Here is a 23,130-nt window from a genome sequence, read left to right as displayed (position 1 = left end):
CCTGAGGTCGTACCACCTTTTGCGAACCTCCTCGATGGTGCGATGGCTGACTCCTATCGCATTGATCTTTCTCTGTAAGTCCAGCCAAATCCTCTTTTTTTGTGTGTCAGTGACACTCATTGCTGCCTTGCCAAACAGGACCTCATGGTGTAGGCAGCACTCCTCAGTCAGGACCTCCAACTACTTATCAGAGTTTGAGCTTTCTCTTCCTCCCTGCAGTGGTTGCCTCCTTAGTTTTAGTTGCCATGGCTGCATTTGCTCCTCTCAGCTGGGTGTGCCTCTGCTGTCTGTGCTGGCTAGACTCCTCCCAGTTCCATGGGCGGTACTTCCTGGTTCTGATGTCATCAATCAGCACCAGGAAGTGTGTTTTCTCTTTTCTTTTGCACCCGTTTGCTAATTGCGACACAGTCGCAATTTGCTACTCTGTGACACACCCATGTGCAATTTGCGATGCGACATGGCACTGAATCGCAAAATGGAATTGCGATTTTTTCTTATATCCCGTTTTGCGAGTCAGAAATAGCGATTCGCATTGAGTCGCTATTTCCGACTCGCAATTTTTAAGCTTCGTACATGTAGCCCAATATCTCTGCCCAGGGGACTAAATCCCTGACCCTAGGAGAGGTTTGCCATTGTTTCAAATACTTCCAGAACTGGACCTTCTGTTCTTGGGATCTAGAATGTAGCAACCCCCTGTAGTTGGTCCTATGGTGCACTGTGCAGCCCGAGATTGAAAAGAAAGATGCTAAAACATGTTTAAAAATACTTTATTGGCAATACCGTTGATGAACAGTGCAGTGTTTACACTTTTGATAATTGCTTTTAAGTAATGCCATTATTTCAATTCATTGAAATGGTGTTACACTGACAAAGCATAACATGTGGTTATTGTTATTAATTTGGTATTACCCTGACAAATACACTTGGTCTGCTTTATATATACTGACACCCCCTCCTTATATTGTGCTGTTTCTTCTAGAATAGATTGAGGTATTGTGAAAGTAGGGTTCTGGTCCCACTAGAGGTGTAATGTGATAAGAGGGTGTCATCAAAGGTACTTCCACCTACCTGAGTGAATATATTTGTAATCTAATGTATAGTATTTAGCTGTGTGTGTATTCAAAGTGTTTTCTTTTCCAAAATGAAAAAGCACTGACTGGACAACAATTTATAAAATGTTGTTGCATGCCTGCAAATTGGGATTACTGGCCAAATCCGCCTCTCATGAATGGGCCTTGAACTGCTCTGCTTCAGTACCATGAGGGAGTCAGGTGCTACACTGAGAAACTTGATTCCCAGTAAAAAGGCAATTACAGATTTACTACTGATGCATGTTTTGAATTTTTTTAAAAACTGCATTAGGGAGGAAAGAGGTGATGTCTAGGATGCCAGCCTTGCTCTTGTTGGATGTGCCATTCCCTTTGTTAAATGCTAAGCTGGAGCCAGACATTCAGCTTGAGACTTGCTACAGTGGACCACCTATAATCTTGGGTAATACTTCTCATGTTACCTCTGTCTATCTCACACTTCCCCTGAGTTTCTACCTAAAGCCGACCAATGTCACCACTAAATCCCTTCCCATATCACAGTCCTAGTTGTAGCTCCTGCTTCTCTCACAGCTTCTTCCTTTCCAGGGATGCTGTGTCCTACACTGCACTGAGGCTCTGTTTTCCTTGATTCCTTTCTCCTGGCTCTCAACCAAAACATATAGAGTCTGATTTAGAGTTTGTCAGAGGGGTTATTCCAAATGCGACGGATATCCTGTTCGCCGTATTACAAGTTCCATAGGCAATCATTGACACCAACTCCAATGCTGACTAGGTAGTCCATTGGTATCATGAAAATATGGGGTACTGCTCTATTTTCTAAGCTAACACTGGGGATAACTGTGATGCAGGTCATTACAATGTTGCAATGGCAAATTTAGTCCAGATTTAACAAATATTGGCTCATATTCAAAAGAAATTCTTACTTGAAGTTGGTGTCAGCAAAGAACCAGGGGTGCAGTGACAGCTTAATCATCTATTTGGTACCCCTCTACAATCATAACACGTCCTTATCATTCCCCCGAAACAGAAGGGGTCTTTCAGAGGTAAATGCAGTGTAGCAGGAAAGTGAATGTGTGAGTGCAGCAGTGAGCAGTAGGTACAAAGTTCAACTATAACTTTGCCACCGTTTGACGAATCTTCACAAAATTTGCAAAGTAGTTTGCCACTCAGTTCAGCTGCTGTCTTGGAAAGTTGGGGGGTGATTCATCAAGGTGGGGGGGCGAGAAAAAGTGGTGTCCCAAAACGTATTTTTCCCCATGCAATATCCCATACCGGTTTGGCAGAAAGCTAGGTCTTGGTACAAAAAGAGTGTTTTTTGCAATTTGGTGAAAATCTGTTCAGTAGTTTTAGCGTTATTAAAGAAAAGAGATTTATGTATATCTAGGGAGATGAGGAGAGTCCGCGGAGTCAACAGGTTTCAAAATTATATGCGATTGGCTGCCATCACTTCAACCAGGAGTGGTGGCAGCGATCTTGGGGCTCCGACTCAGCTGAGTATCAGGAAAAAAAAACAAATGGGGGCAGGGTAGGAATACCCTGACCCCGAGGCCTGCCAGGTGCTAAAAATGTTTTATTTTTATTTTACTGCAGATTTGAGGAGGATCTGCAGGCAAATGAAAAAAGGAAGTGCAGCTCCTCACAGTTGCTTTTGTGCCTCCCTAGGTCTCGGGGGTAATATGTGTTATACATTAGGGGAAGGGGTGCATGTGGCCCCCTTCCCAGGTCAATTACAGCCCTCGAGATCGCCACCCCCAAGTCCCAGCAGTGAATGATGAAGGGGAGGGGGGGCACACGGCCCACTCTTGGGCCAATTTCAGCCCTTAGGATTGCTATCTCTGGGGCCCAGTTATCAACGATGAAGGGGAGGGGGGCATGTGGCCCCCTCCTGGGCAGATTTCAGCCCTAGAAACCACCCCCCGGAGTCCGGTCATGAACGATGAATGGAGGGGCCTTGCGGTCACCCTCCCCAGCTGAGTTTGGCCCCAGGGGCCGCCACCTTCCGGGGCCTGGCTGTGAGCATAAAGGGGGGGTGCCGCGCGAACCCTCTTCCCTGGCCGTTTTCAGCCACATGGACCCTAACCCCCAGGGCCCAACAATGCACACAAAAGGGTAAAGCCCCCCCCCCCTCCCTCCGAAGCCATTAATAGCCCTGGGGACCTCATTCCCCTGGACCGGCTCCAGCTATGTACAGGATTGCGCACCCCGGAACATATCCCATTTCCTGCCCACACCAGTGCAGGCAGGATAACTTGTGTTTGCTCTCGCTTAGTGGGAGCATTTTTAAACCATCCACCAAGCAAGAGCAATCACTTAGGGCCTCATTTGGAGTTTGGAACACATGTTATTCCACCACAAGCTTGATCTCCATAGGCCTTAACTGGATCGTAATACAACGGACGGGATACCCGACACATTTGTGACAGAGTAACCCTCTCCGCCAAACTCTAAATTAGGCCTCAAGTCCGCTTCCAGTGGGCAGGAGCATGAAAAATGCTCCCACCCGCTGGGAGTGGACGTTTCATCTGTTTTCCTGTTAGCTATGAAGCAGGCACGGAACCAGATACAACAAATTGCTTCCCCCTGGAGGATGGGGTCCTCTGGGCCAAATATGGCCCAGGGAGGGGAGCCACATACCCCTATCTCCTACAAAAATGTGGCAGGCCCCAGGGGACGGGGTCCCCAGGGCTGAAATCGGCCTGGGGAGTGGGGCAGTCAGCCCCTGTGCTCTGGTTGGCTGCGTGCGGGGGCTGGTCACAGGGCCAGTCTCAGGCAGACAAACCCTCCCATCACCCCCATGTGCACAGCTGAACTGGTTGGCTTAACATAAGGTACTTCATTATTACTTTTTGCTAAACTAAATAAAAATTCAATAAAAAAAACAAAGATAACAGGGATAATATAGTTAGTAAATAGATTTTTAAAAACCCTTAGAAATTCACAAAAAAAACAATGGTTATAGGGACGTTATAGCTAGGTTTAGATTTTATACACAAAAAAACATAGAAATTCAGCAGTTATAGCTAAACTTATCTGAGGAGGCTATAACTCGTGCCTTAAAGTAACTTTAGGACATGAGTTATAGTTTCTTAACATAAGGTCCTTGTAACTTTTGACTATTTTGGTGAATTTTTAAGGTTTTTTTAATTATATTTCATATATATATATATATATATATATATGTATAATTATGATGTACAATATTGACGAAAGAATATGTTTAGTGGTACATTTCATAGCCAAGATGAGAAATGTTCTCAATAGATAAATCGCTGTTTCAAAAATAGTAAAACAGCCACGTTTTAAGATTCAATGGCAATTGAGTCGTGCATAGAAGCTGTTCACAGGAGCAAATTGCTGATTAATCAGGCAGATAGGATTGATCTTTGTGCCTCAACCCTTGCTCTCCTCCCAAACTGCACCATGAAATACACAGATTATTTCATGAGAGCCCTTTCAGAGTGTTATTTCAGCTCTGCGGCTTTTTTAACAAATGTAAGTGAATATTGAGATGTAAAATGCACTACTTGACCCCATTTTAAAAAACTTTTCTTGGAAGAGAAGCCCTTATGCTCCCTGCCTAAAAAACACTTGGAAAAGTGTGATACGCTGGCTTTGCTTGCTCACTGCAATGATATTTTGGGAACTGTCCATGTAAACACTGCACTGTGCTAGTAAAGTAAGGGGCAGATTTATGGTAAGTGGTGCTGCACCGAGTGCAGTGCCACTTTATCCTGCACCACTTATCACCCACTACCGCCACCATGTGTGCGCCGTATTTAAGATACAGTGCACCATGGCACAGGGTAGGGGGCAATAGCGTCATTTCTCATTACTCTATTGATGTACTCTGCAGGAATAGCGGCAAAATATTGTCCCTACTCCTGCAAAGTACATAGGGCCCCATTCTAAAGAATAGAAGCCCCCTTTTAAACGCCTGCTCATGAGAAGGCGTTAAAAGTGGCATAAAAAAAGACGCAAAGAAATCTCATAGATTTCCTTATGCCATTTTTCCGGCTCCCCTAACAGAGGAACGCCCCCTTTGCATACATATGCCATGGTGCAGGCATAATGTAGCGCAAAGGGTTACAGAGTGGCGCAATACATGCATTGCACCACTCTGTAAATACGGCGTGGGGATTTCGGCCTCGTTGGGCCACATTAACGTACAACATAATGACGTTAATGAGGCACAAGGTGGCGCTAGGGCATTATAAATATGCCCCTAAGTGTGCAGTGCCAATGGGGTAAGTAGGCAGTGGCCTCCGCAATAAGCATTTTGAGCACCTGTGCTTAAGTGTTTTGTTTATAAATTAAGCATTGGGTGTGATGCTGTCACCTCCGGAGTTGTGTAACTCTTGGAGTGATGGTCTTAGCATTTTAAGTAAGATACGTGGGAAATACCATATAATGCTGAAGACAGCTTTGTCTTGCAGTTTACTTATCTCTTCCACTTGCTGTACCCTGGAGGAAGAATATACTTTGAAGAGATTGGCGAGTGGTGGAGGTTTACTGGCTCATTTGTGTGGACTTTTTTGTAATTTGGTGCAAATCCATTCAGTAGTTTTTGAGATATTATTGTTACAAAATGTTGAGAGCCAGACTTTGAATGCTTAAAAATGTTTTGCGATATCTTGACCATTGCAAGGGTGACAGTATGTGGAAGTGTGGGTTCTAGTCTGGCAGGGGGGGGGCTTTATATGACACTAGTGCTGTAGGAGGGGGGCAGGCCATGGGGAGGAACAAGGATTTTCCAGATTGTAAAGTTTGGTCCAGGGAATTTCAGGTGTTGGAACACAGGATCATTTGTAATCAGGCAGAGGTGTATCCCAACCGGGGGTACTCCTCTGTCCAACACGTAGTCATAGCCTGGAAAGATATGTTGCAGTGTAAGTGGGTGATGCACAAAATGAGTGAGAGCTGGGTAAATGTGTGACTGTGAATGGGGATTCACTGGTGCACTGCGACGGAAACCATTTGACTTGAAGAAGAAAGAGGTAGCAAATGTGATGTGGAAGGTACTGAGACTTGGCTTTTAGAGATCTAGGTAAAGGGGTGTTATGTTCTGTTGTATAGAGGTATGGGAAAGATAGGTCATGGCAATTGAGGCAAAGGAAAAGGGTAGTTGGAGAATAGTGTATGTGTCTGAGATGTAGTTAAGTAATATAAGGCAGAGGGAGAAAAGAAACTGCATTTGAGGTTATGGTGTGGAAAGCAGTGTATGTGTTTTGAGAAGTAGTTAAGTGCAGAAGGAGAAAAGAAACTAATTTTAGACTATATAGCCTTACAGGCTCTGTTAGATCTAACAGGGAATGGGTTTGTGAAACTAAACTTTTAAAAGCATATAAAGCACTCCATGCAGTACCCTTTAATGGAAATACTACAGGAACGAACTGTTTGTCACAGTTGTTATAGAACTTACTCAAGGAAATAAGTTAAATTACCCTATGGTAACAACTGAACATTATTTTGCCATGGTTTGAACCATTATTTCTGTGTAAGTCATTACTGTGAACTTCTTGGGAACTTGTAAAACGTTGCTGTGTGTTAAGCCCATTAATCATAATTATTATGAGACTGTATGCTACGTTCATGACAGAAATAACAAATACACTCAGCATATAAATCTCAATACCAGGATATCTAAGTGTTTAACGAGCAGTTGTAGGATTTTTTAGATGTAATGCTGAGGATAATTCAACTTCCAGCACCATCAATTATTAGAATGGTTTAAAATTAGGGAATTATATATACCACTTCTCAAGTTTATGTCTCCCTTGACTTATTTTTCGTTTACTCTTAAAATGTGCATTTGCAAATTACTGTCACATCATAGATATTAAAATGAAACCCATGTTATGCATAACTCTAACCTGACTTTGAAGAACGGAATGTTGAGAGCTCTACTGAAGACAATGAAGTACCTCTGGGATTTTAATGGCTGATATAAACCTTCTTCTCCAACAGTCCAATGTTTGTCAGCTTCTCCCTTTTTAATTTTGAACTTTCTAACCTAAGTTGGTGGAATCTTCTAACGACCATATAGTCCTTCTGTTCAGCCTATACCAGTTGCTAAAGGCCCTCTCCTTAGTTAAATCCCTTGCCTGTTGCTTGCGCCTATAACTAGTCGTCAGGGCCTTTAACAACAGTTATTGCCCTCAACACATTTGTTAAAACTAAAATATAGTAATGAGGCTTATGATAACTGTACAAATGATTCAACATTTGTCTTTCATAAACGAGAAACTTGATAAAGTATTTCATGTGCTGTAACAGATACTGCAAACTTCCCTTGGAGTACTATAAACAATAGCATTAGACATACAGTACTTTAAAAAACTTGATTGGCCACATATCTGAAATGTGTAATATAATCTTAATTTTGGCTAACAGATGGTCGAACTGGAATTTCAGCAGCTTTCCTCTGTGGTTCTGTTCAACGCATTCCAGTATATCAGTAACTCACTAGGTCGGATGTGGTGACATGTTACAATTTTTCTAAATCTACAAATCGAGAATTCAATCTTATCAGGGAAAAATGTCTCTTCGCTGTAAAGAGGCTCAGGCATTATGTTGAGCTTTTGAAGGCACATCCCTACAAATACATCTTCCAGTTTAAAAAAAGGAACGCTTTTCGAAACAGTTAAGACATTGTGGGCAACATCAGTGGAAAGAATGTACCCTGTACCAGAGCAAAATGGTGGATAAAGTTGGGCAGGGTATTCCTCTTCACTGACATACCACTTGCTAAACCTACTCCGGATTGGAAATTCATTAAGTTTTTGGTAACCAGTGAAAAAATGAGTAGTTCTGTTCTTTTTCACCAGCAATTCAGTCAGGTAAAATACATTGACAAACATGTCTGTGTCAGTCTTCATCACAAACTTAGTTTGCGGGCAAAAGTGGTCGATCCACTCAAGTCCCATCACAGTCTTTAGCGTAAGATTGTAGTAGGTGTCAGTGAAATTCTTCTGGATGATATCTCTGTAGATTAGGCTTTCAGCAGCAATATTGGCCTCTGCTTTTTTTTCTTGTTCCGCCATTGTTCCAACAAGGAAAAACACTGCAATCCTTTTGTTTCCAATAGTTTGGTCTTTTCCCCAAGTGCGGCGGATTGCTGTTCTAGCTTCCACTTCTTTGTGTCTTGTTGCCACAAGGATCACCAAGAATGGAGGCTTCTGTTCACATCGAGCATTCGGTAACAGCAAAAAGGTTCCATTATCACCTCCAAAATTAAACATGAGCATTCCACTACTATTGAGACAGAAGAAGCACACTTTCATGAAGTTCAATTGAAGTGAAAGTATGAAGAAACACAAACAGGAAAACAGCAATAACATGGTGAAGACCACCCGCCTTTTATCCATCTGGAAAACAACAAAAGAAAATAAATGATAGAGAACACATTGTTTTTAACAAATTGAGGTTTTGAAGTAAGAGACAGAATTTTAGTCATGAAGAGAGTACCATTGAGAATACCATTGCATTGTAAATCTTGAATTAAACAGTGATATCAACATGCAGTGCGCCACTTTGTAACCCCTTGCACCACATTATGCCTGCGCTAGGCATAATGTATGGAAGGGGGGTGTTGCCCCATTAGGGGGACCTCAAAAATGACGAGGTAGAATCTATGAGGTTCCACTGCACCATTTTTAGCAACTATTTTTAACACCTGCACAGTAAACATTTTTTGCACTCATCTTGCAATGTACTCAATAGCGTCAAAACATTATGTCGCTATTGTCCCTAATCTGCGCCATGGTGCGCCTTATGTTTAATACTGCGCACACATGGTGGCGCTAGGGGGACACAAAGGGGCGCAAGAAAAGTAGCGTTACATATAATGCAACACCACTTTTCTTTAAAGTGGACCTAAGTGTCCTGTGCGTCATTGATGGGTTTAGGCTTTCAGTAGGTCATCATACATGCACTCTTTTGACTTTGCACTAATGGATCCATTCATCCCTCCACTGACTGATTCCTGCATACACACTCTGACACAACCACAATAAAACACAGACAGACCCAACAACATAGGCAAGATAAGTGAAAGAATACAAGCGGGAAAAGAAAATATGCTATCATCTAAACACAGCAGGCATTTGCATGTAATGAAACTGAACATGGCAGCAGGTGTTTGTTTTGCAGGGATATTGTAAATAGTCTATTGTTGTTTTCAAGTTCCAGCTTGGCTACCACATTTAGAACTAACATGCTAGGCATCCTGGAATGGTGAACCAGTGGTACTCTACGGATAAAACCATTCCATAATGGTGTCCCTGTGGCATGCAGCACACTGCAGATGAGATTAGTGGCAAGCAAGCAACCTATTTGCACTACCTGGAGAGTTGTAGTATGCACTCTTAAGAAACATTAAAATAAAAAGAGGAGAAGCAAAGAATAAATGGGAAACTATAAAAGGAGAAAGTTGAAATCCAAAGGACTGGCCAACCAGCCCTGACACTAAACTGCACTCAGTTTCAGTTAGAAGTACGTCATCGGAAAATGCTGTCATTCACAAGGCAAGATAGCAAATAACTAATTTGGACTGAACAATTACCCCATGCAGTATTGTGTCATGGCTGGAAGTAAAATGTAAATTACACTAAGACAGATCAGTGACAGAAGAGATGACTCAAAGGCCCTATATGTTTCTATGTGGATATATATTTATATATGTGGATGTTATTTAATTATTTTTTAATACAGGATCCAAGCAGATGGCAAAGAAGCAATACAGACAGCAATTATTGCAGTGTATATCTTCTTCACCTGGGGTTTGTCAGGAGAGGTAACAAACATCAAGATCCTGCCCTATATAGGTAATCTCTGACATTTCATGTAACAAAATATCTATCTGTAGACTTTAATAAAGAGAAATACCACTCTACTGTTAAAAGGCAATTGGCTTTACAATATGCTTTTCACAATAAATTTATCAGGCCTCCTGCGTTTATTATACCACCATCATATCATATCATGTTTATCAAACAGATCAGTCCTATGGCATCAGAAATATTTTTCTCCTGAACCAATCAGGTCTCTCATTGTTCACTGGCTTATCACCAAATCCAACTGAGACCTCATGTGCTGAGCTTAAGCTTTCTCATGAAGCAACCATCAGGCATAGCCATAAAATTACATAATATAAAGATTAACAGTTGGCAAAGCAAAAAACTTTCTCTCTTTACAGAGATTATTGTAGCGCATATCTTCTATAGTTAATGATGGAAGAGTAGGGGATCTTTACTGCTGCCAGAGACAAACACAGTAAATTATCTTGTTATCTAGGACAACTTAACAAAATCACAGTGTCATAGGTTTTCCCTGAAAGCTCATGCTCACACAGCCATGTTGCTACTTATAGCTCAGGCATCTAGATAAATAAAGAAATCCCAGCTGAGTGAAGGGTAAGCACTTTTTCTGTGAAAGCACATGACTTCTGGCCAAACAAAACATATACTACTAGCTACTATCATATTGGTGAGCCAAAGCTCCTCTCTGTAGTACTCCTGACAGACCTAAAAAGCATTAGAGTGTACTTTTTCTTCCAATTTATACACAGGTTAAATTTGATATAATATGCAGACATTTTAAAGTGATTCTAAATTTATATCACTCACTTGAGAAAATGATGTCTTAATTATGTTTGATCTTTACAGAGAATAAAATATTATACACCGTAAATAATCGATTTGACAAATGCACATAGGACAATCTCTGTTTAACCTTGGATGAAGAAATCAAGAATACAAGTTGAACCAAAAATGAAAATATAATTTTTACAAGGGCAATAACTTTGGGGAAATACTTACTGAAATAACAAATCAAGAATCACACTACAAGAAAAAGTGGATATTGTATGCGAAAATACATCAAATTACAATGTTTTGGTGGTTTGCAGCTAAAGGTACAGCAAATTGTGTACCTGGGACACAGTAGGCAGAAACAATTAAGCTGTACTGTTAAACCACTTCTAAATTCTGTTGTCTAAAATGCAGATCACGTGAGAAAAGGACCACCATGACTGTATCTAAACGTTGAGCCTGTTGCTCTAAATTTATTCTCTCTAAGTGTGGGGACATTATTTATCTACAATAAATGAAAAAGCAGCCCCAGAATGTCAATCTATATTTTGGAATGGAAAGGTACGCTGCTACTTGGTAATGGACGTGTACCACTGCCCTGGGTGACCAATTGTACTGTTGTTTGGCTTCCTAATGCTGATTTTTGTGTCATAGGCAAACACGGATCTTGTGTGTGTGCCATGACATATGCCTGTCTCCTGGATTGTGGTTTTGTTGGGCCCGGTGCCCAGAATGCTACCCACTAGTGGTTGAAGATTACTGCCTTCACCAGGAGTTACAAAAATTGATGGATGGAATTGTTGAATTAATCTACGCACTTGTAATTGCTCAGGGCCGCATCGTACTTCATTATTATTTTGCATTCCATGTCATCTTAGTTTGGACCCACCATATACAAATCATCTTGACCCTGCTCCAATTGGAACAATCCAGCCCAAACTGCCAGCCAGGTATTCCCTAAACCAGAAAGCAAGCACCCAGGACTGGTTGTTCCCTAGTTATGGGCTCGTCAGCCAGGTAAAGCTTGGTTCCAGTGACACAGGCCCTCATTACGAGACCGCCAGCCTTGCCGTGGTGGTCCTTCTGCCATGGAGCTGGCGGTAAGGACCGCCACATTAAGAGTTGTGGGGCTTGGCAGATGCCAAGCCTCCACAACCCCGCATGGCCCGCCGGTGCAGTAGCACCACCGCAGCCGGCGGTGAGCACCTCCAACCCAGCGGCAGGCCTCAGCCTGCCAGCCGGATTACAAGGCTGCAAATCGCTAGCCTTTCCCTGGCAGTCACTCCACCACGAAAACCCTGGCAGTCACGCACCCAGCGACAGGAAACTCCATTCCTGTCACTGGCACACACATGCACACATGTCCCCACACATTCACACATTCCCCCCCCCCACCGGTTCACACACTCACAAACACCACCCAACAACTTCACGCACGCAAACACACCCATTCAGCATATGCATACATGCACTTAGACACCCCCACTGACTTGTATTCATCCACACAGACACCCCCATACGCACGCACATACATGCGCACACACATTCACTCGCATACACGCAAGCATTCACCACCCCTCCCCCCTCCGCAGACACGCACACACGCACCCAAACACACAGACACCCTCCCCCTCTTTCAGACGTCCACATACCTTCTCTGTCGAGGAGGACTTCAGGAAGGGGATGGGTCCTGGCAGTCTTGCATCGCCAGTACCACCACGCCAGCAGGACTCTGCCAAGCCGTGTTACAGCTTGTAATAAGGCAGACAGAGTCCTGCTGCCGTGGCGGTGCTGGCAATGGAACCACCTCTGCACCGCTGACCGCCAGCATAACTGCTGGTGACTTTTCACCTCAAGTATGGCGGATGGCTGCCAGCAGTCGTATTATGGCGGTCTGCAGACTTTGGCAGTCAAGTGGCGGGTTTGGCTTTGGTAGTCAGACAAATTGACCGCCAAAGTCAAAATGAGAGCCACAGTGTGCACGGAACCCATGTCTGGGTATACCCGTCCCACTTAGGGTGACAACTGAAGTATACAAAAAAGTGATGGATGGAATGCTTGAATTAATCTCAGCCACTGTTAGTTACCCTGGGCTGCATTATAGTCCATTGTTATTTTGCACACCATGTCACCTCAGTTTGGACCTAACTATATTCAAATCAGTCTTTATCATGCTCCATTTGGAACAGTCCAGTCCAAACTGCCAAGCCAAGTCCTCCGTGAACCAGAAAACAAGCAGTCCAGGAACACAAGCAACCCAGGACTAGTTATGGGCTCATCAGCTGGGTACAGCTTGCTTCCGGCGACACAGTATGCATGGGACCCTTGTCTGGACATACTCGTCCCTCTTATGCCGACAAACTGAAGTATATAAAAAGTGATGGATGGAATACTTCTGATTTCCAAGCGGCTACTGCAGATATCAAGGGGAGGGGTGGGGGAAAGGGGGTTGAGAGTGGAAAAATACCTTACAGTGCGTCGCCACCACCGCCGTCCTCTCCTGCCGCCTCGCTCGTCCTCCTTTCCTGTTCTGGTACCCCAGCATTGGCTGGGACAGCAGAAGAGGCTCCCCAGCAATCCTGGTGATGCTTTCATGCTAAAGCACCTAGCATGAAAGCAGAGTTAGGATTAGTCTGAGCCACAATGACTGCCGCTCAGACACAACCCTGGGGCCTGTGCATGTTCCTCAAGTCCAGCTTAGTACACAGCCCGGCTGGGGAAACATAAGTACATGTGTGTTTGGACAGCCGTATTAGGCCGTCCAAACACACATGTGCACTTAGTGCACACAATTCCTCATCCCCCCTCCCACCGCCCTTGGCCCAGCCCCACCCTCCCTGCACCTGCTGGATGAGCCAGCAGAAGAAAAATAAAGTGATATTCAAATATTGTTTTATTTTTCTGCTGCTGGCGCTTAGCAAGTGGGGCGAAGCTCTTCCGCGGCTGTGGAGGAGCTGCCCACCCCTGCTGATTTCAACCAGAATAGCAGTCTAAGATATAAGTTAGAGTAATAAGCTCCAAATTTGGAGTCCCACTGCGGGAAAAAACAATTACACAAGGTCATTATATTACCCTGTGAGTTTTTTGTACCTGATTCTCGGGCCAGAATTACAAACATTTTGTGCTGTGTATGTGTCACAAAAATGGCACAAACCAGCGCAAAATGTTTTTCGCTTTTTTACTTTTCAGCGCAAAATGTGTTTTGCACTAGAAAGTTGCTTAAAAGTAAAGCAAAGCAGCACTAAGCAATGCTTTGCATTACTTAGCGTCAAGGGACATTACATGTGTGGTACATGGGCGTTCCTGTGCAACCATCCATGCTTTTTGACACAAAATCCTATCTACTAACAATAGAACACAGGGTTTTGCGTAAAACATTAATGCCACTTGAAAGCAGGCATTAAAAGGATAAGTGTTTTCATTTCTTCTTCCTTTTCTGACTCTGCACGTGTGCTGCACTGTACAGCACACATAGGCCCTCATTCCAACATTGACGGGCGGCGGAGGCCGCCCGTCAATGTTGCGCGTCAGGAATACCGCTCCGCGGTCCAGAGACCGCTGAGAGTATTCCAAGTTTTCCCCTGGGCTGGCGGGCGGCCGCCGAAAGGCCGCCCGCCAGCCCAGAGGATAACGACCTTCCCACCATGAAGCCGGCTCGTAATCGAGCCGGCGGAGTGGGAAGGTGCGACGGGTGCTGTTGCACCCGTCGCGTATTTCACTGTCTGCAAGGCAGACAGTGAAATACATTTTGGGGCCCCCAGGGGCCCCGCGACTCCCCCTCCCGCCATCCGGTTCCCGGCGGGAGAACCGCCAGGAACTGGATGGCGGGAGGGGGAGTCGGAATCCCCAAGCCGGCGCAGCAAGCTGCGCCGGCTTGGAGGATTCCTTGGGGGCAGCGGGAAACCGGCAGGAGACCGCCGGTTTCCCTTCTCTGACCGCGGCTAAGCCGCCGCGGTCAGAATGCCCCGCGGGGCACCGCCGGCCTGTCGGCGGTGCCACCGCGTCCCGCGGCCCTGGCGGAAGTAATCCGCCAGGGTCGTAATGACCACCATAGTGTAGCAAGGTGGCAGTATTATGTGGTATGAGTGGGGTGACTTACCATGTAATACTTACACATTACCCAGAAGTGGACCTTGGGTTCAAACCAGTAAACCTTAGCTAAGCCCTAATAGAGTGGCAAAGAGCAGTCAGCCTACTTAGAGGAACCTGTGTAAAGCATTTCACAACACCAACAAGGATGATAAGTAATTGACATGACTCGAAAGAAATCCAACATCAATTTAGAAAGATAAAGCAGATTTGCATCCTAATTTAGACACCAAAATGAACTTTGTATCTTATGTACAAACAGAGTTGTGGATTATTAAAGCATTTAAGAATAGATTCACTTTTAAATACCATAGAAGTCAATGGGGGAAAGCACAGTGTGCAATTAGTCACTTGTGGGGTGAGCTCTGTGGAACACACCTGGAGTTAAGGTCTGAGGGGTCAAAAGTTCCTATAGAAGTCCCTTTTTACCCTGCCCAAACAGAGGTGCAGAGGTACCCTTGCTGTCCTTAGAAACGACTGGGAACCACAAGTGCTGTCAATCAAAGATGCAGCAGTCTGTAAAACCACTGTTAGAAATGGAGTTACACTCTACCCTCGGACAGTAGAGGCCTTTAGGGTCCCAGGACCTGCATTCCACAGCTGGCATCCCGCCACCATGTCTTGCACCTCCAGATGCAGAGGTGGGCTTGCAGCTGTCAATCACGGAAGATCACACCAAAGATGCTTTGTCAATTAGTCAAAGTCACCTTCTCTAGGATGCAGGATCTCAGCAGTGGGGTCATTGCAGATGTTAGTCACTATTGCTGGGAATTTCTCTGCAGTTGGTGATGTCCAGGGATGGGTTGGTTACCTGGCTGGTGACCAACAAGCCTTGGCAGTGGCAAAAGTAATCCACAGGTACTTCATTGGCTGGAAGTCGACAGGAGTGGTGTAGCAGCTTGAAACTTGATGCGAGCCTCACTACAGCTCCTGGGAAGCAGGTCACCAATTTTCTTTGAGCTTACTCAAGAGGGGCTCGCCGGGTTGCACTTCTTGTGACACAGCATTACGATTCTTCTGCAGGTTGTAGGTGACTAGTTCCACAACTCAGTTACTGGCATCCATTGGAGTTCCTCTTGCTTGGAGCAATGAGCTTTTGCCACAGGCACATGTCAAATGTCACAGTTCCAGTATATGGTCTCCTCAGGGCATTTAAGTGTCCTCTCTTTGCGCTGAGGCGGAGTCCAAAGTCCTGTTATCTGTGACATCTTCTCTGTGCCTCTTCTCGGATTCACAGTCAGAACTGAGGTTTTGGTGCCAGGGGAGCCCCTTAAATCCTAGTTTAGGGGGTGTTAAGGGTGTGAGGGACAGTGGCCAATGGGCCCTGTGGCTAGTCCGCACCTGAGCTGATGACTTCCTGTGGGAGTACATCATTTTACACCCAGAACCAACTAATTCAGGGTTCGCCAAGATGGCAGAACCTTTCCTTGGCTGTACAGACCTCCTAGCCTATCCTAAAGGTGTGTGCGTACTCCTCCTGCATAATTAACTTTCCCACCTGTAAATCTGGACGGGGTGGGAAGGGCTTTGTCCTCGAGTGGGAGGCAAGAGATTACATATCAAGGGTGCTGAAAGCCTTTGAGGCTCACCTCCTTGATTACTATAAACACTAGCCATCCTGCGATGGCGGTGGTGTGCAGTGAAGGGACTCTGCCTGCAATTTGTGTGGGTAGCATCAGACTTGAGCAGACAAGATGCTCGTGCAGGCTGAAATGGCAGCTCTGCAGGCTTTGCTTTTATTCGTGCTAAGCAGGGTGGCCCAGGGCTGCCATTCTTTGGTCACGCAGGGAGAGGAGATTTTGCGGAGCCACAGATTCCGCCTCTGGACTCTGAACTTGACCAGGTGCATCCTGCCTTGTTGCTTGGAGGAGAGGAAGGTGGGAACAAGAGACAATTGTTAACTCAGCAAGGTGAGTGGCACAAGTCCACCCACTCTAAGTGGAGCACCACCACTCATAATGAGGGCCCTAATACATCCGCACACTTAAGCAACTCCCCGGGTATTGCACGTATGCATCAACACTGAGCGAGCTGACATTCCTCAATGTTTTTAAGCATTTTTCAAACTGCACTCTGAGGATAGGCTCTGAGGACTACTTTACTTTGACAGCAAGCTCCTGTTTTTTTTTTTATCACACAATGTCATGTACTGCTTTATATATTTGTCCAATCCCCATTTTTCCTAGTTGACAAAATAATCAGAAGGTTGTTGTGTAAATTTGACTTCTAGCCTAGGCGTGGCCTTTCAGAAGAAATGGCTTCATTGTTGAAGCCTTCTATAGTGTTTATGACAATACATAATTTACTGTACGTTATGAAGGGAAGCATTTTCTATCTCTTGCAAATCCCCTAGACAGAAGTTTAATTTAGGATACACACTTTTAAACACCGGAGCCCAGGACTCTTAGCCGCCTCTGGAATGGTCAACCCTAGAGAGGACGACACCCAATGGCTCTTGTCCTTTCTGAGACAATGAAGGATTGCCAACCATAAAATCCCCTGGTAATTCTTGAATTACCATGTTAAGTTGAGCAAAGAAATGGTGTGAGTAAGAATTCAACATTGAGAGAGACACTCAGGATTCAACTGGGTCAAGACTGAGAAGAAACCCTTCTAGTGTGGTTTAGAAGCTGAACACCAACCCACAAAGTTCTTGGAGAAAAATTAAACCCATGTGCCAGGTTAATAAACTGGTACCTTTTGCCCCTTCTTGTTTGCCTGAGACTAATTTAACCTAAATTGTACTGAAATGCTCTCTTATTTGTCACTGTTAAACTTCACAAACTAAATAAAGCTCAAAGCTGGAATTGGGCAAAAAAGCAGAAGTGTCATGGGCAAGAAATTAGAATGCAGTGCCATGTTACAGTAAAAAGTCAATGCCTGAGGAAACCTATATGAAACTCCACAACCCGCAGTTGATTCACTCAGCACTGGCTGGCCCCTGAGACATGACATTATGACTGATTCAGCCACTCTGTCTGTCCGTAGGTCTATGGGTGAAAACTGTTAAAAATAAGTAAGACAGATCCAATAAGCAACATAAAGGCTTTCCAATTGAGAGCCTCCATCATACATTACTACAGACAGAACGCCATAGAGCTGAAACATCAGTTGTATGAAAAGCAGGGTTAAACTGAATAGAGTAGGGATAACAGATAAATGCCCAAAAAAGACCAACAAAAGTAAATGCATAGGTTGGAGAAGTCTGTGTATCTTGCATGACTCTCCTGGGCATTGGGCCATTGCTCTAAAAAATGAGATAAATATTGAACCATATTTAGCCATCACAAAAATCCACATGTCAAGAATGAAGTATTGTCAACTACAAGGTGGCTAGAAGCTGGAGATTCTGAACATGTAACTAAAGCCTTGAAGCCTTGTGCTCAATTTCTTTTGTTGACAAGCACAAGACATCATGTTAGGACTTTGCTTCTGGCTAAAGCAGAAGCTTCGCGATTGGCTGCTCTTTGCTGATATGTTATCACTAAATCAAACTCTTCAAAATACAGGGCCCACCAGAGCTGGCCTAACTGTTGTCTATTAAGACATGAGCAGATTTATGTGACCTGTGAACATCGCTGGATATTTTCACAAAGATGTATAGGCGTATGTAAACTTGTAGTCCTGTAATACTGTTTTGCGTATTTTTACATGCCTTTGTGAACTAGCAATAATACATGTGAACTAAGAATAATCGGGGAAAAGTAATATACAATAAGTACAAATAGAAAGCACTGTGCCCTCGCAGCACTTTCTCTAATATAGACTCAGGTGTTTCTATGTCAATTCAATAGACATGTAAGCGTGCACATAAGAGTACTCCTGTAGTTCTCTTTCTAGTGCTCATAAGTGGCTGCTAAAACTGAACGGGAAGGGTCTGCTTCGACTATGAATCGAGTTTATTCATTTGCAGGAGCTAAAGTTAGTGGAGATGTAAAAACTATCATTCAATGTCTGGAAAGCCTTGTCTGCATCTTTAGACCATGGCCCTTATATAGTAAAGGGGTGACTGTGAATCAGTGCTTAACTTGTGCTTGTTGTTTCCGGTGCTGAGCACCGGCGCTTATTCTTCTGCCCCAAGCATTTGCTGCGAGCAAAAGACACAGATGGGAAAGACAGAGGAAGGGGAAAACCGAAAAGGCTTCACAAAGGTAAAAGCAGAAAGCTGCAAGAGTGAGCTGAAGGGGCAGGGAGTGGCTTTAAATGGATTGAAGAGGCCCAAGAAGGCTTCAGGATTACGCTGCCTAGGTATTCCGTGTTCCTAAATTTAATTGCACCAGCTGTGTGTTTAAGAGGAGGGCTTTGAGTACCGGCACATTTTTATTTACAAATTAAGCACTGCTGTGAATAAAGTGTGAGAAAACTCTTGGATGATGCGCCTTTAGAAATCGGTGGAACCCGGAAACAGTACATCTTTGGCCTCCTGGGAATCGGCCAGTGCGTAATTGCCCTGATCTTTTTGTCCGCCATTTAGAGACATCATTCGCGTGATTGCTGGTCATTTTGAAACATGACTATCTGTGTGTATGCCCACACTGCATAGTGCATTCAGGAGTGTGTGTTATTCTGCAACAGTCACAGCAATACTGATTTACAAAAGTGCACCTTGAGTATAGATTCTCTGGTTACAGTCGCACATTGATTTTTACTTGTGATTTCAGCAATCAGTTTGTTTGTACTCACAAGCTTTATTTAATCAATTATATATATATTTATCAGGTAAAATTGCATTTGTCTCCTATAGAAAGCATTACCAATAAGTGGTTAAAAAGTGCGTCCGAATTCAATGTAGCTGTTCCTGGCGTTCAATACAGGTGAATCAATGTACACCAATATTTTGTACTGGGGACGCTACATCGATGATTGTTTTATGTTATGGACAGGAGATGTTAGTACACTGGATGATTTTTGCAGATATCTCAACAGTAATGATGTTAACATCAAGTTTACATATAAACATAGTGAGACATGTTTGGAATTTTTGGATGTTGAATTGTTCGTTGAAAATAATACAATAGAGAGTAGATTGTATTGTAAACCAACATCATGTAATAATATACTGCATTCCACCAGTGCTCACCCACAGCATCAGATTGAGGCAATACCACTTGGGGAAATGATCAGAGCAAGAAGAAATTGCAGCAAAAATAGTGATTTTCTCCAGGAAATTGACAATATGGGACATAGATTTCTTGCCAGGGGATACTCCAAGAATACGATTAAAAACTCTATGCAGAAAGCAAAGAGAATGTCACGCGAACAGACATTAGGTTGGGTTGCACAAGAAGATGATACCCAAGGTAGAGGTGAGGCTCGAAAGATTAGGATTATTTTAGACTACACTGAGAAATCGAAGAGATTACTTAGGAGTATGAAAAAATACTGGTTGATACTGACTCAGGATGATACACTCAAGAAGTATATTGGTAACAGACCTGAGGTTGCATATAGAAGGGGTAATACCCTTAATAATATATTGAGTCCAAGCTACCCTATGGAGAGAAAGAATTTAGATTGGCTAGGGAAGCGTAATTTAGGTTTTTTTAAATGTGGTTCATGCACAGTTTGCAAATGGGCATGGCAGCCCAAGACGGAATTTGTGGATTATTATGGTAACCTAGTGTCTATCAAATCACATATTGATTGCAACACGAAATTTGTGATATACATGATTATATGCAAATGCGATAAGATTTATATAGGTAGTACGATACGTCCATTAAAGGTTAGAATTTCCGAACACTAGAGGGCAATTAATTTAGAAGATGAACGTTACCCTATAGCTTCACATATTAAGAATTGCCAAGCACAAGATAAATACAAATTGTTTACATTTATTGGTTTTGACCATTGTGTAGCTAACCCACGTGGTGGGAATAGAGAATTAGCTCTGAGGAGAAAGGAGTCTTATTGGATTTTGAAGTTTAGAGCTGTAGAGCAGGGTTTAAATACTGATCATGAAATGGAGTACTTCTTGGGAGACACTTAAGCAACATGTGGATAATTACCACATATTAGAAATAGGTTGGGCTACGCCCTACTATATAAGAATTTAATGCATAATAATTATGTGTAAGTTTAAATTTGTATATTGGCACATTATATCAATTGTGATACAGATCATAGGGGGTTACCCATATAATATAACATAGTGATAATGATATAATAATCGGGGGTCTATAGGAAGTTGGAGTTCTAATAACCCATACTATTAATAGGGTTTATTTTCAGGATGTTTCCGGTATTTTACTTGGAAATCCAGATGATAGCTTATAATTTTAGGAGCGATAGGGAGCCCCGATATTTGTGTGTATAAAATAATGACAACTCGTTGGTACGGGAGTCTTTCATCTATTTCTATCACTGGAATATACGGACGTTCGTGAGCTGTTGTCCGTTTTTTATTTTAACATCCGATAGTTGTATTTAACGCCGGCAGCTGAGGCGCCGCGTTGTTAGATATTACAAGCCGTCGGAGCAGCGTACTCGCGCGACGAAGTCAATATAAATAATATATAAAATAGCGGTAAGCGGTCTAATATAGCCCAACCTCCGATATCTTATGATATATTAATAAGTGAACATTAGGAGAATGTATTTTACATTGTACTCTGTTTTACTAAAGGATCGTGGAGTACTGAACAGTTGACAATGGACATATCATCAATTTCATTAGTGGAATAATTAGCTAAAGGTACGACTACGGCATATATTAATTTTAAGAGATATTGTTTAACAGTAGGAGGTTAAGGGTCACGTTCACATAGCATTCAAAAACACTTAGTCACAGATAATAGTTTGGTCACCTACTTTCATGATAATTATTAAGGACACACAGCATGGGGTTGATGAAATACAATTGGTAATAATTGGGTTCTCACTATACACTTATTGAGTTATAAATGTAAATATTTCATTATGACTAAGTATATTACAAGATTACACATATAATATTGTTGTAGGAGGTCCTGAAGAAATCCGTGGGTACTCCCAGGATGAAACACGTGTTGACAGCAGGGACAACGGACAGCAGGGACAACGTGATGATGTGATGGATACTTACTCATGAATAATTTTGAATTGGATTATACTTATTTTGGAATTTGAAGAACTTTTGGGATTTAATTGATGCAATTGTGACAGTGGAACATGGAATGGAATAATTTTTGAATTGGAATATATTTATTTTGGAATTTAATGAACTTTTGGGATTCAATTGATGCAACTGTGACAGCGGGACGATGGAATGGACATTTTCTTATGAATAATTTATGAATAAGATTTCATTTATTCTAGAACTAGATTAATTGGTGAAAACCTTATGAACTATATTGTATATAATGGTTTGATGAAATCCTCCTTGGAGTAAGTTAATTTTGTTATACTAAAATGTGTTGTTTCCTTTTGGGATGTATATAATTTCTATGTAAATAATTAGCATGTGAACTTAGTGATCATTATACAATTTCTTTATACTATTGCATGTGTGCTAATACCGTTTATTTGACTACAGGTAACTTTAGGTTACCTCTTTAGGGGAGATTGGAGGGTGCAACCCCAGTATTTGACACCGTGCATTATAATATTATTGTTGTTATATTCATAGAGGAAGGAGCGCCATATCACTCCTAATCCACCCCCTTTTCAGATTTTAGGTGAATCAATGTACACAAACTGTGCTCAGTTGAATAAGTTTGTAACTGGTCGACTGAAATTACATCTGGATAACAAAGGGCCAGAATTACAGTTCAGCAGATAGGTTACTCATTATAAACGTGACAGATATCTTAAATAAGCCACAGGGTAGAGGACTTATCAGATATTTAACTGATACAAACAGATACTACCCTGCCCTGCAAGTGACACTGGGTATATGCACTTGTGATGTGGCGGACGGGATATCCGTCACAAACGACAGGATATCCATCACATTTGTGAAGAAGCAACCTTTCCGCCAAAACTCTAAATCATTCCCCTTGTCTCTAAGGCTTGATTTAGATTTCATCAGACGGTGGTTCCTATGCATAACAATAATGTTTGATTGCTGAATTACCTGTTTGTGTTTTGGAAGAAAACAGAAAAAATCCAATGAAGAGTTGTTGCAACAAAAAAAAAGTTCAGCAGAGGGGTTACTCCTTCACATATGTTTTCTATTTTACAAGTGACACTGGATAAAATGCGTTATTGCAGACAGGACATCTGCCACTTTGTAACAGAGCACCCCGTCTGCCCATCTCTAAATCAGGCTGTGAGTTTGCTGAGATGTAAACTTTGTGAGCTAGATTTATTTAGCATGCTTTGCAGAAGCCCTCGGATGTGGTCGTATTTTGTTAATGGTGTGTAGAAAGCCTGTATCTTTTTTCTCAGTTTTGGAGTGAGTTTATAAAAGAAAAATATAGTTGCTA

General features: G+C 42.8%; 1 protein-coding gene across 2 annotated transcripts in view; it reads right to left on the bottom strand.

The window, feature by feature from the left end:
* Positions 1 to 751: 751 nt before the first annotated feature.
* B3GALT5 (beta-1,3-galactosyltransferase 5) overlaps positions 752 to 23,130 on the bottom strand; it is a 34,401-nt gene continuing 12,022 nt past the window's right edge. For both annotated transcript variants that reach the window (XM_069202584.1, XM_069202583.1), the window contains exon 2: positions 752 to 8,413. In XM_069202584.1, coding sequence (XP_069058685.1) covers positions 7,457 to 8,413 — 957 coding nt within the window. In that variant the 3' untranslated portion in view covers positions 752 to 7,456. The remainder of the gene's footprint in view (positions 8,414 to 23,130) is intronic.

Source organism: Pleurodeles waltl, chromosome 8, assembly GCF_031143425.1.
Source record: "Pleurodeles waltl isolate 20211129_DDA chromosome 8, aPleWal1.hap1.20221129, whole genome shotgun sequence".
Lineage (NCBI taxonomy): Eukaryota > Metazoa > Chordata > Amphibia > Caudata > Salamandridae > Pleurodeles > Pleurodeles waltl.
The sequence above is the reverse complement of the archived record's forward strand: the minus strand, read 5'-3'. Positions and strand labels throughout refer to the sequence as shown.